This window comes from Phodopus roborovskii, unplaced genomic scaffold (assembly GCF_943737965.1).
Source record: "Phodopus roborovskii unplaced genomic scaffold, PHOROB, whole genome shotgun sequence".
Taxonomy (NCBI): domain Eukaryota; kingdom Metazoa; phylum Chordata; class Mammalia; order Rodentia; family Cricetidae; genus Phodopus; species Phodopus roborovskii.
In genome coordinates this window covers 6,367,568-6,385,920 of record NW_026126517.1, presented here as the reverse complement: position 1 = coordinate 6,385,920, position 18,353 = coordinate 6,367,568, and the positions used below count along the sequence as shown (strand labels likewise).

The following is an 18,353-nucleotide window of genomic DNA, read 5'->3' as shown; positions in this document are numbered from 1 at the left end:
TTTGCTTAAACAGTGCCATGAATTTTATGAAATACTAGTAAAATTTGAGAATGGAAGCTAGTGAGACGGCTCAGCAACTGAGAGTGCTTACTGCTTTTGCCAAGGATCTGGGTTCAGTACTTAGCACCCACAGAGTGGCTCCTAACTGTCTGTAACTATAGTTCCAGGAGATCTAGCACTCTCTTTGGCCTCCATGAGCACCAGGAACATGCATGAGTACATACATACATGTAGACAAAACACACACTTAAAAATCTTTTAAGAATTAAACACAATTAGATAATTGATATTAGTTTGTGTTTTAGATAGTAAATATTTTATGTTCTTTTAAAAGTTCTTATCTTTTACAGAGAAATACACGGAAATATTATAATGAAAGAATATGATGGAATTTGCTTCACAGGAAAAAAGCCAGTGCGTATGTATGTTTACGCCATACCAACCAAAACTGATGAATTATGGGAATGTGCTGACCAAAACCATTTTCCCTGTTCCCGTATGTGTTTATTATTTTTCTAAATAAAATTTGGAACTTTTTTTAGCTTGGTTTGGTGATACCTGCTTTCATCTCTGCAGTCAAGAGGCTAAGAGTGACAAGGCTGTGATTCAAGCCTACCTTCAGCATATAGGAAAACCCTGCCTGCGACCACCCACAAAAAAACAAGAACAAACCGCAATGTTTAAGAAAGAATCCATTATAGAAAAGCTACCTTTGAAGATACTCAAGAACAAACACAGAGGCACTCATCTTTGAGTGTGTAACACTTACATACTGTAACTACTAAAGCACACAGTACCTTGGCACAGATATGCTGCAGTAAAGTACCAAGGACTGGGAATACGCTTTCTTGTAGTTCATCCACAAGCGAGCTATTTCAAATAAAAACACAAATCCAGTTACAATGTTATCTATGATGACAACCCAACAGTCACATCTTAAGTCTATGCTCAAAAACCAATATTTGTATATTTTAGGACCTCAAACATTAAAAGTGACCTACTCACTGGGGTCCGAAAGATGGCTCAGCAGGTCAAGGCATTTGGCCCACAAGTCTGGCAACCAGTTTGATGCCCAGAACCCATTTAACATTTAAAGGTTTTAAGATAGAATTGACTCCACAAAGTTGTTTTCTGACTTCCACATGTGCTTGTGTCATGGGCCTGAGTGAATGTCAGCATACAACTGAGCATATGTGCACACATGTATGCACGCACACACACATGTACACAATACTAATAACTAAAAATTGTAAAAACTACTCCTCTTTGATTGGTTTCAATAAAATAAAGAATAAAGATACATTGCAACAGATTAGAAAAACATGCTTCCTATGCAGTTCCATAAAGAGCTATCACTGAGAAGTTGAGTCATTTAGAGAAAGACAAAAATTCAATCTCTGTGAGCTCTTTTAAGTATAATATTTTTCATAGTAAGATGTTAAATACATCAGTTTAGGGTAAATATATCACTAAGACTTAGTGAAGTGCTACTAGTTTAATGCATTCTCCTGATTTACTCTCTGACTTGTACCACTACATAAACATTCAACTGGTAACAAGGCCTCTCTGTGTAACCCTGGCTGTCCTGCAACTCAGTGTCGACTAGAATGGCCTTGAACTCAGAAACTCGACTCCCTCTACCTCCCTAGTACTGAGATTAAAGACATGTGTCATGAATTCTTAAAAAAAAAAAACAATGTATAATTGGTGTGTTTGATCTTTTGGCTCTTTGTGCTCTTTTGGGGGGCCCTCCACCCAGCTCCCAAGTAAATTACACACACAGGCTTATTATTACTTATGAACGTCCAGCCTTAGCTTGGCTGTTTCTAGCCGGCTTTTTTTTTTTTTTTTTTTAATCTTAAATCAACACGTCTACCCTTTTTTCTCTCTCTTCTGTAAATCTTACTTTCACTCTTACTTCGTGGCTGGCTGGCCGGCTGGCTGGCTGCCCCCTGACATCCTCATCTCCTTGCTTCTTCCTAGTTTCTTCCACTTATACTTTCTACTTGCCAGGCCCACCTATCCTTTCTCCTGCCTCCCTATTGGCCGTTCAGTTCTTTATTAGGACCACCAGGTGTTTTAGTCAAGCATAGTAACACAGCTTCACAGCGTTAAACAAATGCAGCATAAGCAAAAGTCACACAACTTAAAATAATATTCTACCACAGCAATGTTTCTACTTAACACATCCTAGATACTTAATGTTTGAAAAATTGTTACCCACGAAGCCAGTTAGTGAGTTGGCTCAGTGGGTAAAGGCATTTGCCAATAAAACCTGGTTACTTGAATTCAATCACCGGGACCCACATGGGGGAAGGAGAGAACCAATTCTTCCAACCTCCTAATGTGTGCTGGGGCACACACATCCGGAAGAAGAAAAAACTACCACAGCCAGGCAGTGGTGGTTCACACCTGCAAACCAGCACCAAGGAGGCTGTGGCAGGAGTATTCTCATCAGGTCCAGGCCAGCCTGGTCTACTGAGCTAGTTCCAGGACAGGCTCCAAAGCAATGTAGAGAAACCCTGTCTTGACACCCCCCTCCCAAAAAAAAAAGTGAGTGAGAACAAAGAAAAACGTACAAGAAACAGAGAAATGCTAGTAGAGAGAAAAAGTGGAAGAGGCGGCAGATTTTCTGTTCTGGAGAGGTGAACACCTAAGCAGATAATGACAGAAAAGGGCCATCGTCCTCTCAGCTGACTGCACAATCAATTAAATCAAGCTAGACTCTGGCTCTGGCTCTGACTCTGGCTCAAGAACTATAGATTCACTATGTCCTAAACAATGACCCAACTAAGAAGGCGTCAAAATGAGACTCAGGCACAGGAGACAGATTGACTATGATGCGCTTAATTTTGACAAAACAGCCACTGGGTCTGATATCCCAATGCCTCAAGTAGCAGATATTCTGGTTAGTTCGGACCCCAGACTACCAAGGAAGAGTGATAAAAACCAAAAATTCAAGATACATGCATTTTACCTGATAAATTGGACTGCCTGGTTTCTACAGTTGATGACTTGTGAGGTTATTGCAAGGGGGGCACAGCGGGACCTCTCCCCTACTTCTAACATCAATATTACATTTAGCATTTGATGGAAAATAGATCCAATAACCTAGAAGAGAAAATAACATTTGACTTAAAGTACGACAGAGAATCCAATGGCATCAAAGATTTTAATGCTGAAAACCAGGGGTGTCATATAAAAACCATTTGTTTCATCTTGGATAAGTAGTAATAATTCATGGAACCACCAACATATTGGATACCTACTAGGTAATGAAGACTAGATCGCAAGCAGAAATAGTGACATTTTATTTCACAAGCAATATAATGTCCTGAAATGATACAGTAAGTCAAAATGGTATCACAGCTAGCTACCCCTAAGCCACAGAGCATGTTGCCAATGTACTTCCCCAGTGATGTCTAAAAAATGTGGCCAGTACCAATCCTGTATCAGTTTTCCTACACAGACATAACTATAGTACAACTTAACTTATAAGCCCACATTAAAACTGGGCAGGCATGCAGCTTTCCTGCAATACTAGCAATCGGGTGGACACAAGGGAGTCCCAGGACAAGCTGGTAGGTCAGTTAACTACAATATAGATCAACAAGAATGAGATGAAGAAGAATTAAAAAGTAAAACAATTATAATAATACGTTAAAAGATATGTGTTCTTTCCCTGAAAGTATGACCAGATTTTACTTCATTTAGCCATACATAATTTCAGCTAAACAAAGACAAATGGATTATCAAATATCTTTGCATTATGTGGTTTGTCTACTTTCGATTCAACTAGGATATTAGAAAACTCTTCTCCCCTACCTTATTTCCTTCTCCATGAATTGGGGAGCACAGCAAATACAATCCATAATAGGCCAACTCTGATATGTGTTTTACTCCATTGAGGTTCCTGAAGAAAAGGGAAAAGCCTTGGCTAATGGATTCCATTATAGCAGGAATATTTAACCTCCTGTTAAGCCTTCTTTATTCATTTGCTTATTTTATTTTTGGATGCAGTATCCCAGGCTTCCCCTGAACTCCTTTAAATTACTGAAGGGCCTCAACCTCCCAAGCAGCTAGCATACATGTGTACCACATTAGCATTTCCCATAAGCTAAATTTAAATGAATATCCTGCTTAAACACTATTTAAGAGTAAAATAGCACTCCAGTCCTGGAAAAAAAAAATCATTACATCAACATGTTGCAAGATTAAGAGCTTACCTGGCTTGTGAAACAAGAAATTTATGAGGAATTGGCTCAAAATTAGTTAATGCAACAAACACCTGGAAGACAAGTACCAAAGAAAGGTATGAGTTTCTTCTATTCAGGAAATACTAGCTATAACTAAGTTTTCTGCAGTTAGCCCCCCCAAGTCTTTGGGATTTTTACTTACCTCTATACAAGTCTGTATAGACTGTGGCTTTTCTTTAAGGGAAAACTTGGGCAGAAGCCTTAAAAAATTCTTTAGAAGATTAAATATGGTATTTCGTATTTGAGAAAGGTCCCGGGCAGAAAAATAAATCTCCTCCTCCTCTTCCTCTTCTGAAAGTTCATCCACCTGGGTCATGGAAAATGTACAAATGACTATGATATTGTCTCATGTCCTAGTCCCATGGTTTCCATTTGCCCACATGAAGTCATCAGATAGTCTGACTCTGCCTATGTTTCTTTGTTGTTCTAGGTTTCCAAAGCCATATTGGTCTGCACGAAACTGTGAACTATAGTCCCTTGCGTATGTGTGTGTGCATATGTGCAAACAGGGGATTGTGATTGTACATTGACAGCCTTCAGCCCTGGCAGTCCTGGAACTCACTATGTAGACAAAGCCGGTCTGTGCATCATCATGCCCAACTTGGAAATGTCTTCTTTTCCCACCCACCTGCTTCTTACCTGATTACTCTCCTTCCTGGGTGGTTTTCCTCTTTTTCTGCCCCTCTTATGATTACCCTTAGAACTCCTGGGGTGTTCCTTTTTTCTTTTTTGACTCAAGGTAGATTCTTGAGGCCAGCTCTTCTTCAGAATTTGAATACACTTGTCAAACATGACTGGATGGAATACTTGATTGACTATGCTGCCTAGTCACAAGGAATAGAGAATATGCAGGTTAGGTTCTTTTTTTTTTAAAGACAGGACTTGAAACTCATAAACCTCCTGTCTCATCCACTGGGATTACAGGCTGGCAACTCCATCGGTTTAAGCAAGTTAAGTTTATTGGTAGAGCTGGCTTAGTTAAAAAAAAAAAAAAAATATATGTGCTGTGTAAGAACCAGAGTTCAGATTCCCAGAATCTACACAAAAGCTGGCCTGTAATTCTCCATGCAGTCATACAGGGGATCATTAGGACAAAGTGCTATCTAGCTGGACTGACCAAAATTGATGAGCAATTGTGAGCTATGGGGGCAGAGATACCCTGTCTTAACAAAATGAGGATCTATCAGGGAAGTCATATGAAATTATCTTCAGGCCTCATAGACGTGTACACATTTGTCACAAACATAAAACACACACACACACACACACACACACACACACACACACACACACACACACACAACGCATTGACAGATGCAAAGTTTAAGAAGCAAGAGATGGCATTTCCACCTGACTGAGAAAACAGTACGCTTTCAGTAAAAATGTGTCATAACAGACCAATAATGCTGATAAAGCTGGAATAAATAACAAGATTTCCAGATCTGGTTTTGACAGATAAATTCATTTTACACTTGTCTCCCACTAAAAACAACTGTAAAATTAGACAAAGACATATAAAGCACTAAGAAAAGGGGTGGGGGGAGGTAGAGCCGGGCGTTGGTGGCACACGCCTTTAATCCCAGCACTTGGGCGGCACAGGCAGATAGATGTCTGTGAGTATGAGGCCAGTCTGGTCTACAGAGCTAGTTCTAGGACAGGCTCCAAAGCAATACAGAGAAACCCTGCCTCAAAAAAAAAAAGTGGGGGGGGGGCAAATAAAACCTGAAATTGCCCTAATTTTGTCTCTGTTGGTCATTTCTGGACTCAGCAGAGAAGTGATAAATGCATGCAGATGCTAGCCTTGCAAAGTAGAGGAATCAAGAGTCAGAAGGGCAGGGCAGCTAGGACCTATGAAGGCAGATACACACACACACACACACACACACAAACACACACACACACGCATGCACACGCACACACACACACACACACACACACACACACACACACCAAAAGCTCCAAAATTCTGTGCAGGCCAACCATCACTGTGCATACGTACAATAAAAACTCCATCATGGTAAGTGAATACTACTGAAAAAAAAAAAAAAAAAAAGAAGAAAAATGATTTTCACACTTCCCATAGGGCTGACACATTTTAGTTCTGCACAGCCAGAGTACAGAGACCTTCAAAATACTCAAAGCATTGAGAGGGGAAACATACCTTAACAACAATAATCATAACAATAAAAAAGTATAATACTGACACAAAGTCAGGCATATAGATCAATAGAACAAAATCTAAGACCTACAACATGACTACACATAGCTTCAGCCATTTAATATTTGACAAAGAAGCCCAAATCATAAGCTGGAAAAAAGAAAGTATCATCAACAAATTGTTCTGGGTAAATTGGATGTCCACACGTAAAGGATGAAATTAGACCCATATTTATCACCTTACACAAAAACTAACTCCAAAGGGGTCAAAAATCTAAATCTGATACCTGAAACATTAGAATTGCTAATGTTGGTATTACCCTACCTAATACAGTTATCAGAAAGGACTTTCTGAATAGGGCTCAATTTGCCCAAGAAATGAGCCAACAACTGACAAGTGGAACTTTATTTAAAGAACTCAAAACACAAAGAATAATAAAAAAGGGGGGGGGGTGGAGGGAGAGAAAGCAACCACTTCAAAAAAATAGGACAGGGACCTGAACAGAGAATTCTCAAAATAAAAACAGCTAAGGAATACCCCCTAAAAATGTTCACAGTCCCTAGCAATTAGAGAAATATAAATCATAACCACTCTGAGATTTCATCTTACATCAGTCAGAATGGCAAAGATCATCATCAACAACAAAAATGAAAGCTAGAGAGCATGTGGGCAAAAGGGAACCCTCATTCACTTTTGGTGGAACTGCAAACTGGTAGAGCCACTATGGAAATCAGTATGAAGAACTGTCAACAAGCTGAAAATAAATACACCATACGACCCAGTTATACCACTCCCTAGCATATGCCTAAAGGACGCAACATCCTACTCCTCTTGTATTTGCTCAGCTATATTCACAGCTGTTCTATTCATAACTAGGAAATGGAAACAACCTATATGTTCTTCAACTGATGAATAGATAATGAAAATGTGGTATATTTTCACTATGGAGTATGATTTAGCTGTAAAGAAAACTGAAATCATGACATTTGCAGGTAAAAGATCATACTGAGTGATAAGCCAGGCTGCAAGAAACAAATACTGCATGTTTTCTCTTATCAGAGCCTCTTAGCTCCAAATCTTCAGACATGAATACAGAGCCTGGAGTAACCACAGAAATCAGAAAATAAAAAGAGACCATTATTAGGGTGGGGGATTAAGGGAGCTATAGAGAGGGGAAGAACAGGTCACAGTGATCTGATCAGGGAAATACGAAAAAGGAGGAAGCTCTAACTAGGGAGGGGAGTGGGAGATAAATACATAAGGAGGGTAAAATATCAATAAAGCACCTGGAAAAGTAACAAGGAATCATATCCCCAAATCTGACAATACTAGAATAGAATAGTCATGTCCCTTATATAAAATTTCCAATAATCATGTACTTTTGTTTCTCTTTGAAGATGGCTATTTGCATATAAACTACACACATGTTCCTGTGTACTTCAAATCACCTCTAGATATCTAACACAGGGTAAAAACTATGTAGTAACTGCTCTGTAATAATGGGGTAGGCCTGAGATGAAAACCTGTACATGTTTAATACAGACCCAATCATAACAGGCTTAAGAACATACACAGTATCAACAAATGTAACAGTTTCTTTTCAAGTATTTTTTTCATCCAGTTGGTTGTAAATAGATGTGAAATGTTTAAACAGAGGGCAGATGTATACATACCTGGTATTTCTAGTAGCAAAAAATAGAGCCCAGCAGCATGAAGGCCACATTCTCGATACTGTGCATTGGCACCTTTTTTATGTGCTTCCTGAACAAAGTGGCAGAATAATGCTACCAGTGTATTAATGGAGATATGATTCTCAGTGAAGAAGGTCCAGATGCTCTGGAAGGGAAGTGCAAATCATAAAAGCCAGTAATTAGACAAATTGGAAGAAAGCTTAGTGATGCTTACAAGGACCTAGCCTCTCAAAAGAGAAATAAGGAGTGTAGCTACAGTTCATGCCTCCTTAGCATATACAAGTCCTGGCCTGTATTCTTAGCAACACCATAGAAACACACACACACACACACACACACACACACACACACACACACACACACACACACGCCCATGTGCATGTACAAACATATATACAGTCTAATTACTAATTATAAATGTCTGCCATCTCCATAGAGATGGAAACAAAAAAATTAAGGTGTTCTGTTCTGACTCTGAAATACCACAGGTCTGTGTGTTGCTGTTTGTTCCCCAGCTGCTGGTGCCATACTGTGAGGCTGTGGAAGTTTGAGGAGGTGTGGACCGGCTGGCAGAAGTAGGTCAATAGGGGTAGGCTTTTGAAGATTATGGCCCAGCTGTGGTTTGTAGCCATCTCTGCTTTACAGTCCATAAAGATGAGAGAAGTACTGTAGTTTTTTGTTACTTTGTAAATATGACCAAAAGGAAGCTGTTAGGAGGGAAGTTTATTTTGTTTCTACTTTCAAGTCACAATCCATCCCAGATGTTAATCAGGGCTGGAACATGAGTAGAAACTGAAGCAGAAATCTTGGAGGGATGTTGCTTACTAGTTAGCTCTCTTCCCTTTGCTCGGCTAGCTTCTTATACAACCCAGGGCTACCCTACGTAGTTAGGGTACCAGCCATGGGGGGCTGAGCCCTCCTACATAAATTAACAATCATGAAAATACCCCACAGAGAAGCCCACAGCACTAGTTCCCTCCTGAGTCCATTACATGTATGCACAACCACAATAGCTCTTGAGCATCTTTAAAAATAACAAAGGGTTACAAAATCCAGGAAACCAGACTATGAGTTTATGCCTTCCTTCAAAAGATAGGTAAAAAAGCAAGGCATGTGGCAAATGCCCTGAATCCCAGCACTCTTGAGGCAGAGACAGGTAGATTTCCAAGTTTGAGGTCAGCATGGTCTACATACTAAGTTCCAACATAGCCAGAGGTAAGTAGTGAGATCCTGCCTCAAAAACAAACACACACACACACACACACACACACACACACACACTACCAAAAAAAGATACAGAGTACCCATACTGTATAGCACAAGCTGCTTTACAGACTAAACTGGGCATAGTGGCATGTTTATAATCTCAGCACTTGGGAGGCTAAACTCAGCTCTGAGTTTGAGGCCAGCCTGAGCACATAGCAAGAACCTGATGGAGATGAAGAAAAAGGGGGAGGAGAGATCCTTTTGTATATTACTTTCCTTGACAGTTATACTCTACTACAAACACAGTGGGCAGCTCCACTCTGACTGTATTGTCTAATCACCAGAACCCTGCTAGTTGCATTGCCTCAGTAGAGTTGATCTCATGGCTGCTATCTAGTCTGCAGGGCCTGCACTCCCATCACCGACAACTGCCCTGTGGCCTTATTTAATAACTCTCTATTCCTACTATGACCTCTTTTTGTGCTAGGCAATATTATGTTTGTCTTAGGACTACTCACACCTTGATCTGGAACACTTTGCTCTCATCTTTTGGCCTTCTGACCTGCATTTCTAACTATCAGTTATACCTTACAAGATCTTCAAATATAATCTCCTCATGGTTAATATCATCTTCCTAGTTTTGTTGTTGTTCTAGGGTTTTACTGGCAGTACTGGGGACTGAACCAAAGACCTCATGCATGCTGAGCAAGCATTATGCCACTGAGCTAATAAGGGTCTTAGCCTTTCTTTCTTTTCTCATACCCAATTTGGCAATTTACGCCATGCCTTAGATACATGGCAAAGACTTCTTAGTTCTAAAACCTCTATTAATTCTATCTAAAACAATTTCTTGTTTTCAGCCTTCCTTACCAAATTCCACAATTAAACTCCAGACCACACCATTAGCACTCAGTACATACTGCTCCCAGGGGATCTGCTGGTGCAGTTTTCCCCACTGTAGTCTATGGGCAAGAACAGTTGTTCTAAACAGATCTGTTCATGTAATGAGTTAATATATGCATGCTGCTTCAAACAGAACCTCACACATAATCATGCCTTATTAAATTTACCAAGCTCCACAAGTAAAGCCCATTTATGCTGGCTAGTTTTTTGTTACCTTGACACAAGGTAGAGTTCTTGGGAAGAGGGAACTTCAACTGAAAAACTGTCCCTGTCCCTACCAGAATGGCCTGTAGGCAAGCCTATAGGGCTTTTTCTTGATTGACGGATGATTCATGCCAGAGGGACCAGTTCAATGTGGGCTGTGCAATCCCTAGTCTCCTAGTCCTATTGCTATAAGGTAGGCTGAGTCACCCAGGAGCAAGCCAGTAAGCAACACTACTCCATGGTTTCTGGTCCAGGTTCCTACTCTGACTTTCCTCAGTGATAGACTGTTATCCCAAAGTATAAGACACAATAAACCCTTCCCTCCCAAATTGCTTTTGATCATGGTGCTTTATCACAGTAAAAGAGACCAAATTAGGATACCATTTAAAATTACCTGTAATCTGTTCTCAATCTAACTTACTGTCCTATGTTTCCCATGTTTTAAAAATTCTGAATACCACTCATAGCACACTGTTATAATTCTCAATATTCCCACTGTACCTCAACCCTACCCTTGTCTTCTGAAGTACTCAATGGAATGCTTAGTATTGCTCTAAAGGGATGTTTAATTAGATGATTTATTCTTGAGCAGTCCCTATCTGGCCTGGAACTGCAACTCACAGAGATCTACCTCCTCTGCTTCCTAAACACTGAGATTAGAGCAACGCACTAGGTCAGCTAGCCTAGCCTACTTGGCAAACTTCCAAGCTAGTGAGAGGCCACTAACTGAAAGAAAAAAGACACCTGGGAACCTCTAACACCTGTAACGTCCGCCAGCACACAAGGCAGAACATAGTATCAAAGTAGTGTGTAAGCCACCTAACTATTTACTGCTTTAATACAAGCTTTCTTAAAGTTTAAGGCCTGCCTGGGTGATTATTTCACTTTCTATGGCCTTTTCACTTGGTCTGTCTGGTTCTCTTCCTTTCTGTTTTAACTTTAAACTGCTACTGCAAGAAGGTGGTCACGTCTTGAAAACAAACTACTCACAACTAGAACCCCAAACCTTTTGGAGCAAAGCTAATACGACACTCCAATGAACAAAGCATAGTTTTCACATTTATCTTACCCAAGAAAATTGTAATTTACACTATAATGACTGTCATCCTCTGTAACACATAAAAATGGGATGCTTTATTTATTTGTTTTTTACCTCTAAAGATCCACTTTCTTCAGTTGCAAAGGGGAAAAGGCTTCCATAGAGTTTTGTAAATGCATCTATTCCAGTCTCTAGGATCTCTGCTGCTATACTGGGATCCAAAGGCTCGGTCTCCGTGAAGTCCAGTTCCCACACTGAGTTCACCCATTCTTAAGAGAAAATGGAGTAAAATTAATAAATGCCCTCAAGTAAGTAAAAAACAATCACCTTTAGGTGCCAGGTATATTCTAGGAAAGTCACTATTTACATATGTGACTATAGTCATACAGGTGTATATAATAAAAGGAAAGCCAATGTAAGCATGGCAGTCAGGAGTAATCCAGGCACTGATGCAGGGGGATTACCACAAGTCCAAAGCCTACCCAGAGCCACACAGTAAGTTCTAGAACAGACAGAGCTGCTCAGCAAGACCCTATCTCAAAAATCCAAAAGGGCCAGGCACGGTGACAAACACCTTTAATGCCAGCACTTAGAAGGCAGAGGCAGGCAGGCAATCTCTGGGAGTTCCAGGAAAGCCTGGTCTACAAAGAGAGTTCCAGGACAGCCAAGGCTACACAGAGAAACCCTGTCTTGAAAAACAAAACATAACAATAGAAAGATCAAAAGGAATATACAAAGAAAATCTCCTTTAAAAATCATAATGAAAACTGACCTATTAGGTTAATCATCTAAAATATCAAAAGAGAGATGAAGAAATGGCTCAGTGGTTAAGAGCACTGGCTACTCATTGCAGAGGACCCAGGTTCTAGTCCCAGCACCTACATAGTGGTTCACAATCATCTGTAACTCTAGTCTCAGGGAATCCAACACCCTCTTCTGGCTTCAGTAGGCACCAGGCATGCATAGACATACATAAAGCAAAATATTCATTCACATAAAAAAAAAAATCTAAAAATATCAAGAAAAATTTCTTTTTTTTTTTTCCCTTTTTTTTAGATGCAACAGCTTCAGGGAATAGAGCTTGAACAAACCTAGTGATCAAGTTTTCTTGTAAGTTCTACTCAGAAAAAAAAGCATCAATGAGTGCTTCAGCCACTTCTCTGTGAAAACCTCATCAGCAAGTAAATAAACTCAAGACACACAGCATTTCTCTGGCCTTGGACAATAAAGTCTTGTGTCAAAACAGAAAAACTACATTCCCAAAACGTTTAAACTAAAAGAGACAAGCGAGCTCATACAAAAATACTCAGCGACTCCCAAGCACACCAATGAGAAGAATATGTGTGGAAGAGACAGCACCATCATTTTCCACTGGACTTCCCTTCTCAACCTAAACTCAACAGAGCCTTCCCATGGCATTCCTCACTAGGCTTTTCAACCTAAACCCAAGTCATTTTTCTACCTAGACATTTCCCTACCCCATCTAAAATTAGGGCCAGATGAGTTTGTGGCTGTCTCAAATTAATATTATAAGTTCATCATCATTTAGGAGGAACTCAACAGAGCATGAATATAAAGACAGAGCAAGAGATGAGAGGTCTCCCCTTCACGTCATGGTATCACATTTCGCTCAGTCATTAGGTCTCCTTAGAGTATAATCTGTTCATCATCTTTTGTAAATTGGAAGTACCAGTAGCCCAAGCCCAAGTTCCTTTTCATAATATTCCTTCAAAAGACAGACAAACTGTCTGAAAGAAGACTCAAAAGGGGCTGGGAATCAGCTCAGTCAGTGCTAAAGCCATGGCCACAAACAAAATTGCATCCAAGTCGCAGAAAACTGAAAACTACAGCCATACCTCTCTGAACATGCAGAAATGTTTCAATGATCACTGCAGGCATCATCTTTCTCCCCTGCCTCTGCTTTGCTTGAGATAGCTAGATACTGTCTCTAGCAACAGGTCAAATTTGGAAGGCAATGACTGGCCCTCATTTCAGAAATCTTAAAATTATCAGTTTCAGTTAAGTCCTATTTCTTGAGTTTCTACTACTTCATCTCTGAGGTTAATAGTACCTACTAATTACACACAAAGTGTTTTGTTGCTGGTGGCTTTTAGGCTTTTTGTTTATTTACTTAGTTTTGTTTTGAGGCAGGGTTTCTTGGTGAAGCCCTGGCTATCTTGGAACTCACTCTGTATACCAAGCTGTGCTCGAATTCAGAGATCCTCATGCCTCTGCTGAGTGCTGAGATTAAAGGTGTGTGTCACTACTCAGCACAAGAGAAGTGTTTTATTGAAAAAATTGGGGTAGAAAACAGATAAAGTACCCCCCCTTCAAAGGGGAGTGGTGGTGCTGAACATGCACAATATACATGACACATATGAAAAGGTCGTAATAAAACTCATTCTTCTGTAAATGAACATACATTAATAAAAATAAAACAAAAACCAAAAGGGCTGGAGAGATGACTCAGTAGTTAAGAGCACTGGCTGCTCATCTAGAGGACTCTAGCACCCACACAGCAGCTCACAATTCTCTGTAACTCCAGTCTTAGGGGTCCAACATAGTCTTCTGACCTTTGTGGGCAGCAGGCATGCATTTGGTGCAGAGACACATATGCAGGCAAAACACCTGTACACATAAAAATAAAAATTAAAAAAAAAATAAAGAAAAGAAATACTCTGGTGTAAGGCAACCTAGTTCTTATTAATGACCCTGCTCCTATTTAATTGTACTGCCATCAAACCATTTAATTCCCCATATAATCCAAGTCACTCCTTATCTAATTTCTTAGCTGTTAAATGGACATAACTCCTGTTTTACTGACTTAAGATTAAAGAGAAATAGCCCTCAACAAACATTTTAAGTAGTTGATAAAGCCCTTTTAAGTTCTAGAGTATAAGATGAATACACACAATGATCAGCATGCCACAATAAAAAGTTTATTATAGAAGAAAGCCTACTGAGTTTTGAGTCATAAAGTATGTTAACTTGACCACTAAGACACAGCTAATCTATTCATCATTGGCACTGCCTAATTTCTGTGAAAGACCAAAAAATGTACTAGTTTCAAATAAAACTTTCATCGAATAAACAACTATAATTTTTTTTTATAATGCATGAATGTCAACATAGTACTAGATACGTGTGTACAACACTGAAGAGTAAAAAGGAGCTATAACTGGTAGTAAGGGAAAGATGGAGAGAGGATGGCTTCTCAACTGGACCTGAACACAGGAGTACATGAGGGAAAGGAATACAGAAAGGCAGAGAACACAGTAAGTCAGCCCAGGGGCAAAAGAAATCTAAGGTGTTTGGAAATGAAACGCTCACAACATTGAGTCTGCGGTAAGAGAGTCAGAATCAGCATTAGTATTTGCTCATCAGTTGCTATGCACCAGCCACTATGTTCCTTTGCACGAAAGTCCTGCTAGACATTATGAACTACATCTTACAGATGAGGAAACAGAGGCTTATAAAGGCTACACAACTTGTCCAAAGGTAGCTAAAACAACAACAAACTCAAAGTATCTCTGCTGCCAAAAGTAACATGTTAGAAAAGCAGACAAAAGAGAAATTCTGTTGCATGAGGACCAGTGCTGGGTCAAGTGGCAGTAGAGCCCTACTGTTTCTTGCTCACCACAACAGCATCATAGGTAGCATCTCTCTATCTGTCACACTTGGCTGCAGAAAGGGCCCCAAGTTGGGCAAGCAACTCCACTCCCTGCATACTTACTGTACATAGTGTATGCTCAGGGAGGGGGTAACTACCCACACTGAACAAGATTAAAACTTTTTTACATGCACTACTTCTTAAAGCCTTCAGCAAACTGTGGGCTCAGTTCTTACAGCCTTCCAGAGGTCCACAAGCTCTGAATTTGGCTTCCTGTCTAGTTTTCCCCTAGGAATTCTCACTTGACACAGACCTTATACTTGCTTTCCAGTGAGCCAGATAGGCTCTATCATCTGTTTTCCCTCATGAGGGTATCAGCACCTTTCATATCTGGTTTAAAAGTCCCCAGTGTATATGCCAGGCTGTCATTAAGACCTACCACAGCCTCTCCTGTCTCTAAAAGACCATGCCTTACTATGGGGCCAGCAAAGACACTGAAGTTCCATCCCAGGCCTGCAGTCTCTGCTGTACACCTCAATACCCCCACAGACACAATGCCTATATGGCTCTAAGATCTGGGCATCATACACTTCTCTGATGGTCAGTTTCTTCAGTAATTTCTTGTACTTTCACCTTCCAGTCCCCAATATGTAGGGAGACTCTGGCCAGTGTCAGCCAAGTGTACCCACCAGCTTTTATGAGCCAGTCTATCAGGAACTAGTTCCTTTGTATTACCTCAGGTTATATGCCTTTGTCTCAAAAAGGGAGGAGCAATTATATTTCTCAGTTTCTATGCTTCAGGGCACTCAGGCTGATCCCATCTGTTCCATGTCCCACAGCCTCACAAGCCAGGCTGTGAGCGGCTCCTTCATTTCTTACCTTAGTCTGTATCAATTAAAGCGTTTAGAGGCAGTGAGTTCCCTAATTATCAGGTTCTTATGCCAGGCCATTATTAAGGCCTCCATTTTCAAGCAGAATTACAGGTCACCCCTGCCTGGCTTCTTCTGCACTAAAAATTAAATCAGAGGAATATCTTTTATCACTTCTCCCTTATTCTCTCCCTGCCTCTTTGATTTTTCCCACAGGTCCCAAGGTTTTGACGCCAGGAAGGGCTCTCTACCACATATTTAATTTGTATTCTTTTTGTTACGTTTCATTGGCCTTCGAAGAAGCAAGCCAATACCTCCATCTCATCACCTTTTCCCCACATTTCCTGAGTCAGAAGATAATGTGGAGGGCAGCATCCATGTACTTTTTCCACTATAATTCCCCTGAATGCAGTTCTTTCTGGGCAGAGAGTGCTGCTTCAATGGTAAGGACCAAAAAGCTGCTGCCTTAGCCGGCTTGTAATCCAGTGTCAAATGTGCTGTTTTCAAACACTGCAATATATTCTCTAGTTCATTATCCATTTTCAGGGGACACCCATCACTATAGCCTGCTTATATGGTGAACTCCATCAAAAAGGCATTACACTCCATGTCATAGAGCTGTGGTTCTCAACCCCCTGGGGGTGTCAAACGACCCGTTCACTGGGGTCACATATCAGATATCTTGTATATCAGGTATTTGCCTTATAATTCATAACAGTGGCAAAATTATTAAACAACAACAAAATAACTGTGGTGTTATTAAACACCACAACACGAGGAACTCTATTAAAGGGTGGCAGCATTAGGAAGGTTGAGAACCACTAACACAGAGGAAGACCAGCCACTCTAGGATTCTTTTCAAGCATACTTCCACATTCAGCTTGGCCTGGGTACATATCTTATCACCACATTGAAAGGGCACTAATAACCAAAGACAAGTTTCCATCTAAGCCCAGCATGGTGAGCTTTGCTGACTGGAGTTACCTCCAGAAGCATAGGTTCAGGCAGATGCATTACTTAAAAGCCCCACCATGGCACAAGTGATGCTACAGTGCTGCATTGCTACCTCACCTCCTGCAAATCCTAGCACACTCCCTTCCCCAGGACCACATGCAGCTGGCTCAGGGTTATACTAAGCTGGAAAGGGAAAAGGGGGCTGTCTACTGACACCATCCTCCCTTTCTATGGATAATTACAACCGCTCTATGTCAAGACTGCAGAGGTCATGCCATGCCTGTAAACCAACTTGCACAACTCCTTCTGCATGGTAGGCCAATGATCTGTTCTTTAGGGAACAAATGGGAAAGACCCAAAGGACTGACACATGCACACCTGTACCTTCAAAAGGGGTAATGCAGGATGCACAGATGACAGTGACAGCATCAGAAAGCAGTTAGGATTATCCTGCAGTTGCCTTGGTTGGCTATGTGGACTCGGGCCTGGACAGCAGCCTTAGGGCTGGAGCCTGGATGTAGGGACAAAAGGGGGCCAGGGGCATGAAAAGGGAAACTCCTAATTTTGTCAGTTAGCTGGTGCAATTGGCTCGCTTTGTGCATCTCTACGTCATTTAGACATCAAACGAGGTCCGCATGTGAATCGCCTAGTTGAATTTATGATCAGGAGTTTTAAGAAAACAGTATCAGTCCGAACGAAGAGACTGACGTTCCAAGCCACCTAGAGATGGGAACAGTTAAGTCCTGGAAGACTTGGCAGAATTAGGGTGACAGATGGAGAAAACAGATGCCCTAGCACGAGGAGGAGGCCAACTATTAGCTTTTTAGATTGCTGCTGTTTTGGTTTGGAGACACTCCCTTTGTAGCCCATACGGACTTGAACTTACTTGTGTAGCCAAGATGGTCTTGAACTCAAGGCAACCCCCCAGCCTCGGCTTCCCGCATGCTAGAACAGTTAAGCTCTCTTTTTAACAGCTACTCGTCTAGACTGAGATTCCCACCGTTTGTCTGGCTGGCCACTACCCGGGCGGGATTGTCACAATCCTGGGGCTCACGGTCACTGCCCAGACTCGCCCCCCCTTACCCCACCCCCACCGGGACCGGGTCGCGGACTGAGACACCTCAGGCAGTGCAAAACACCCCAAGCCCTGAACCCAGGCCTCGCAACTGCGAGTCTGATCTCACCGACGCTGAGACCCAGCGGACACCAAGGCTGCAGATCTCTCCCAAGATCCTGCAGCGCCATCACGACCATGGAAGTACCGGCTTGCATCTGCTCCCGCGCGCGCTCCGAGACGCTTCTGCTGACCAGTCACAACGTTCGGGATTTACAATCGACCAATCACCGCGCCGGGCCGAGTTCGTAACATAAGCCAATGGGCTGGTTCGCCCACAGCGTGCGCAAAAGTGGGTGGGGCGAGGGCTGGAAACTAAACAAGGCTGCCGGAGAATTTCTTTTAGCTT

At 41.3% G+C, this 18,353-nt stretch overlaps 1 protein-coding gene across 1 annotated transcript in view; it reads right to left on the bottom strand.

The window, feature by feature from the left end:
• Positions 1 to 18,323, bottom strand: part of Ncapd3 (non-SMC condensin II complex subunit D3) — a 72,136-nt gene extending 53,813 nt beyond the window's left edge. The window contains exons 1-9 of the mRNA XM_051196932.1: positions 18,075 to 18,323; positions 11,572 to 11,726; positions 8,088 to 8,250; positions 4,896 to 5,080; positions 4,399 to 4,563; positions 4,227 to 4,288; positions 3,826 to 3,913; positions 2,978 to 3,111; positions 798 to 870 (exon numbers count right to left, since the gene is read on the bottom strand). Of these exons, the coding sequence (XP_051052889.1) occupies positions 798 to 870; positions 2,978 to 3,111; positions 3,826 to 3,913; positions 4,227 to 4,288; positions 4,399 to 4,563; positions 4,896 to 5,080; positions 8,088 to 8,250; positions 11,572 to 11,726; positions 18,075 to 18,162 (1,113 nt within the window). The 5' untranslated portion in view covers positions 18,163 to 18,323. The remainder of the gene's footprint in view (positions 1 to 797; positions 871 to 2,977; positions 3,112 to 3,825; positions 3,914 to 4,226; positions 4,289 to 4,398; positions 4,564 to 4,895; positions 5,081 to 8,087; positions 8,251 to 11,571; positions 11,727 to 18,074) is intronic.
• Positions 18,324 to 18,353: the final 30 nt, after the last annotated feature.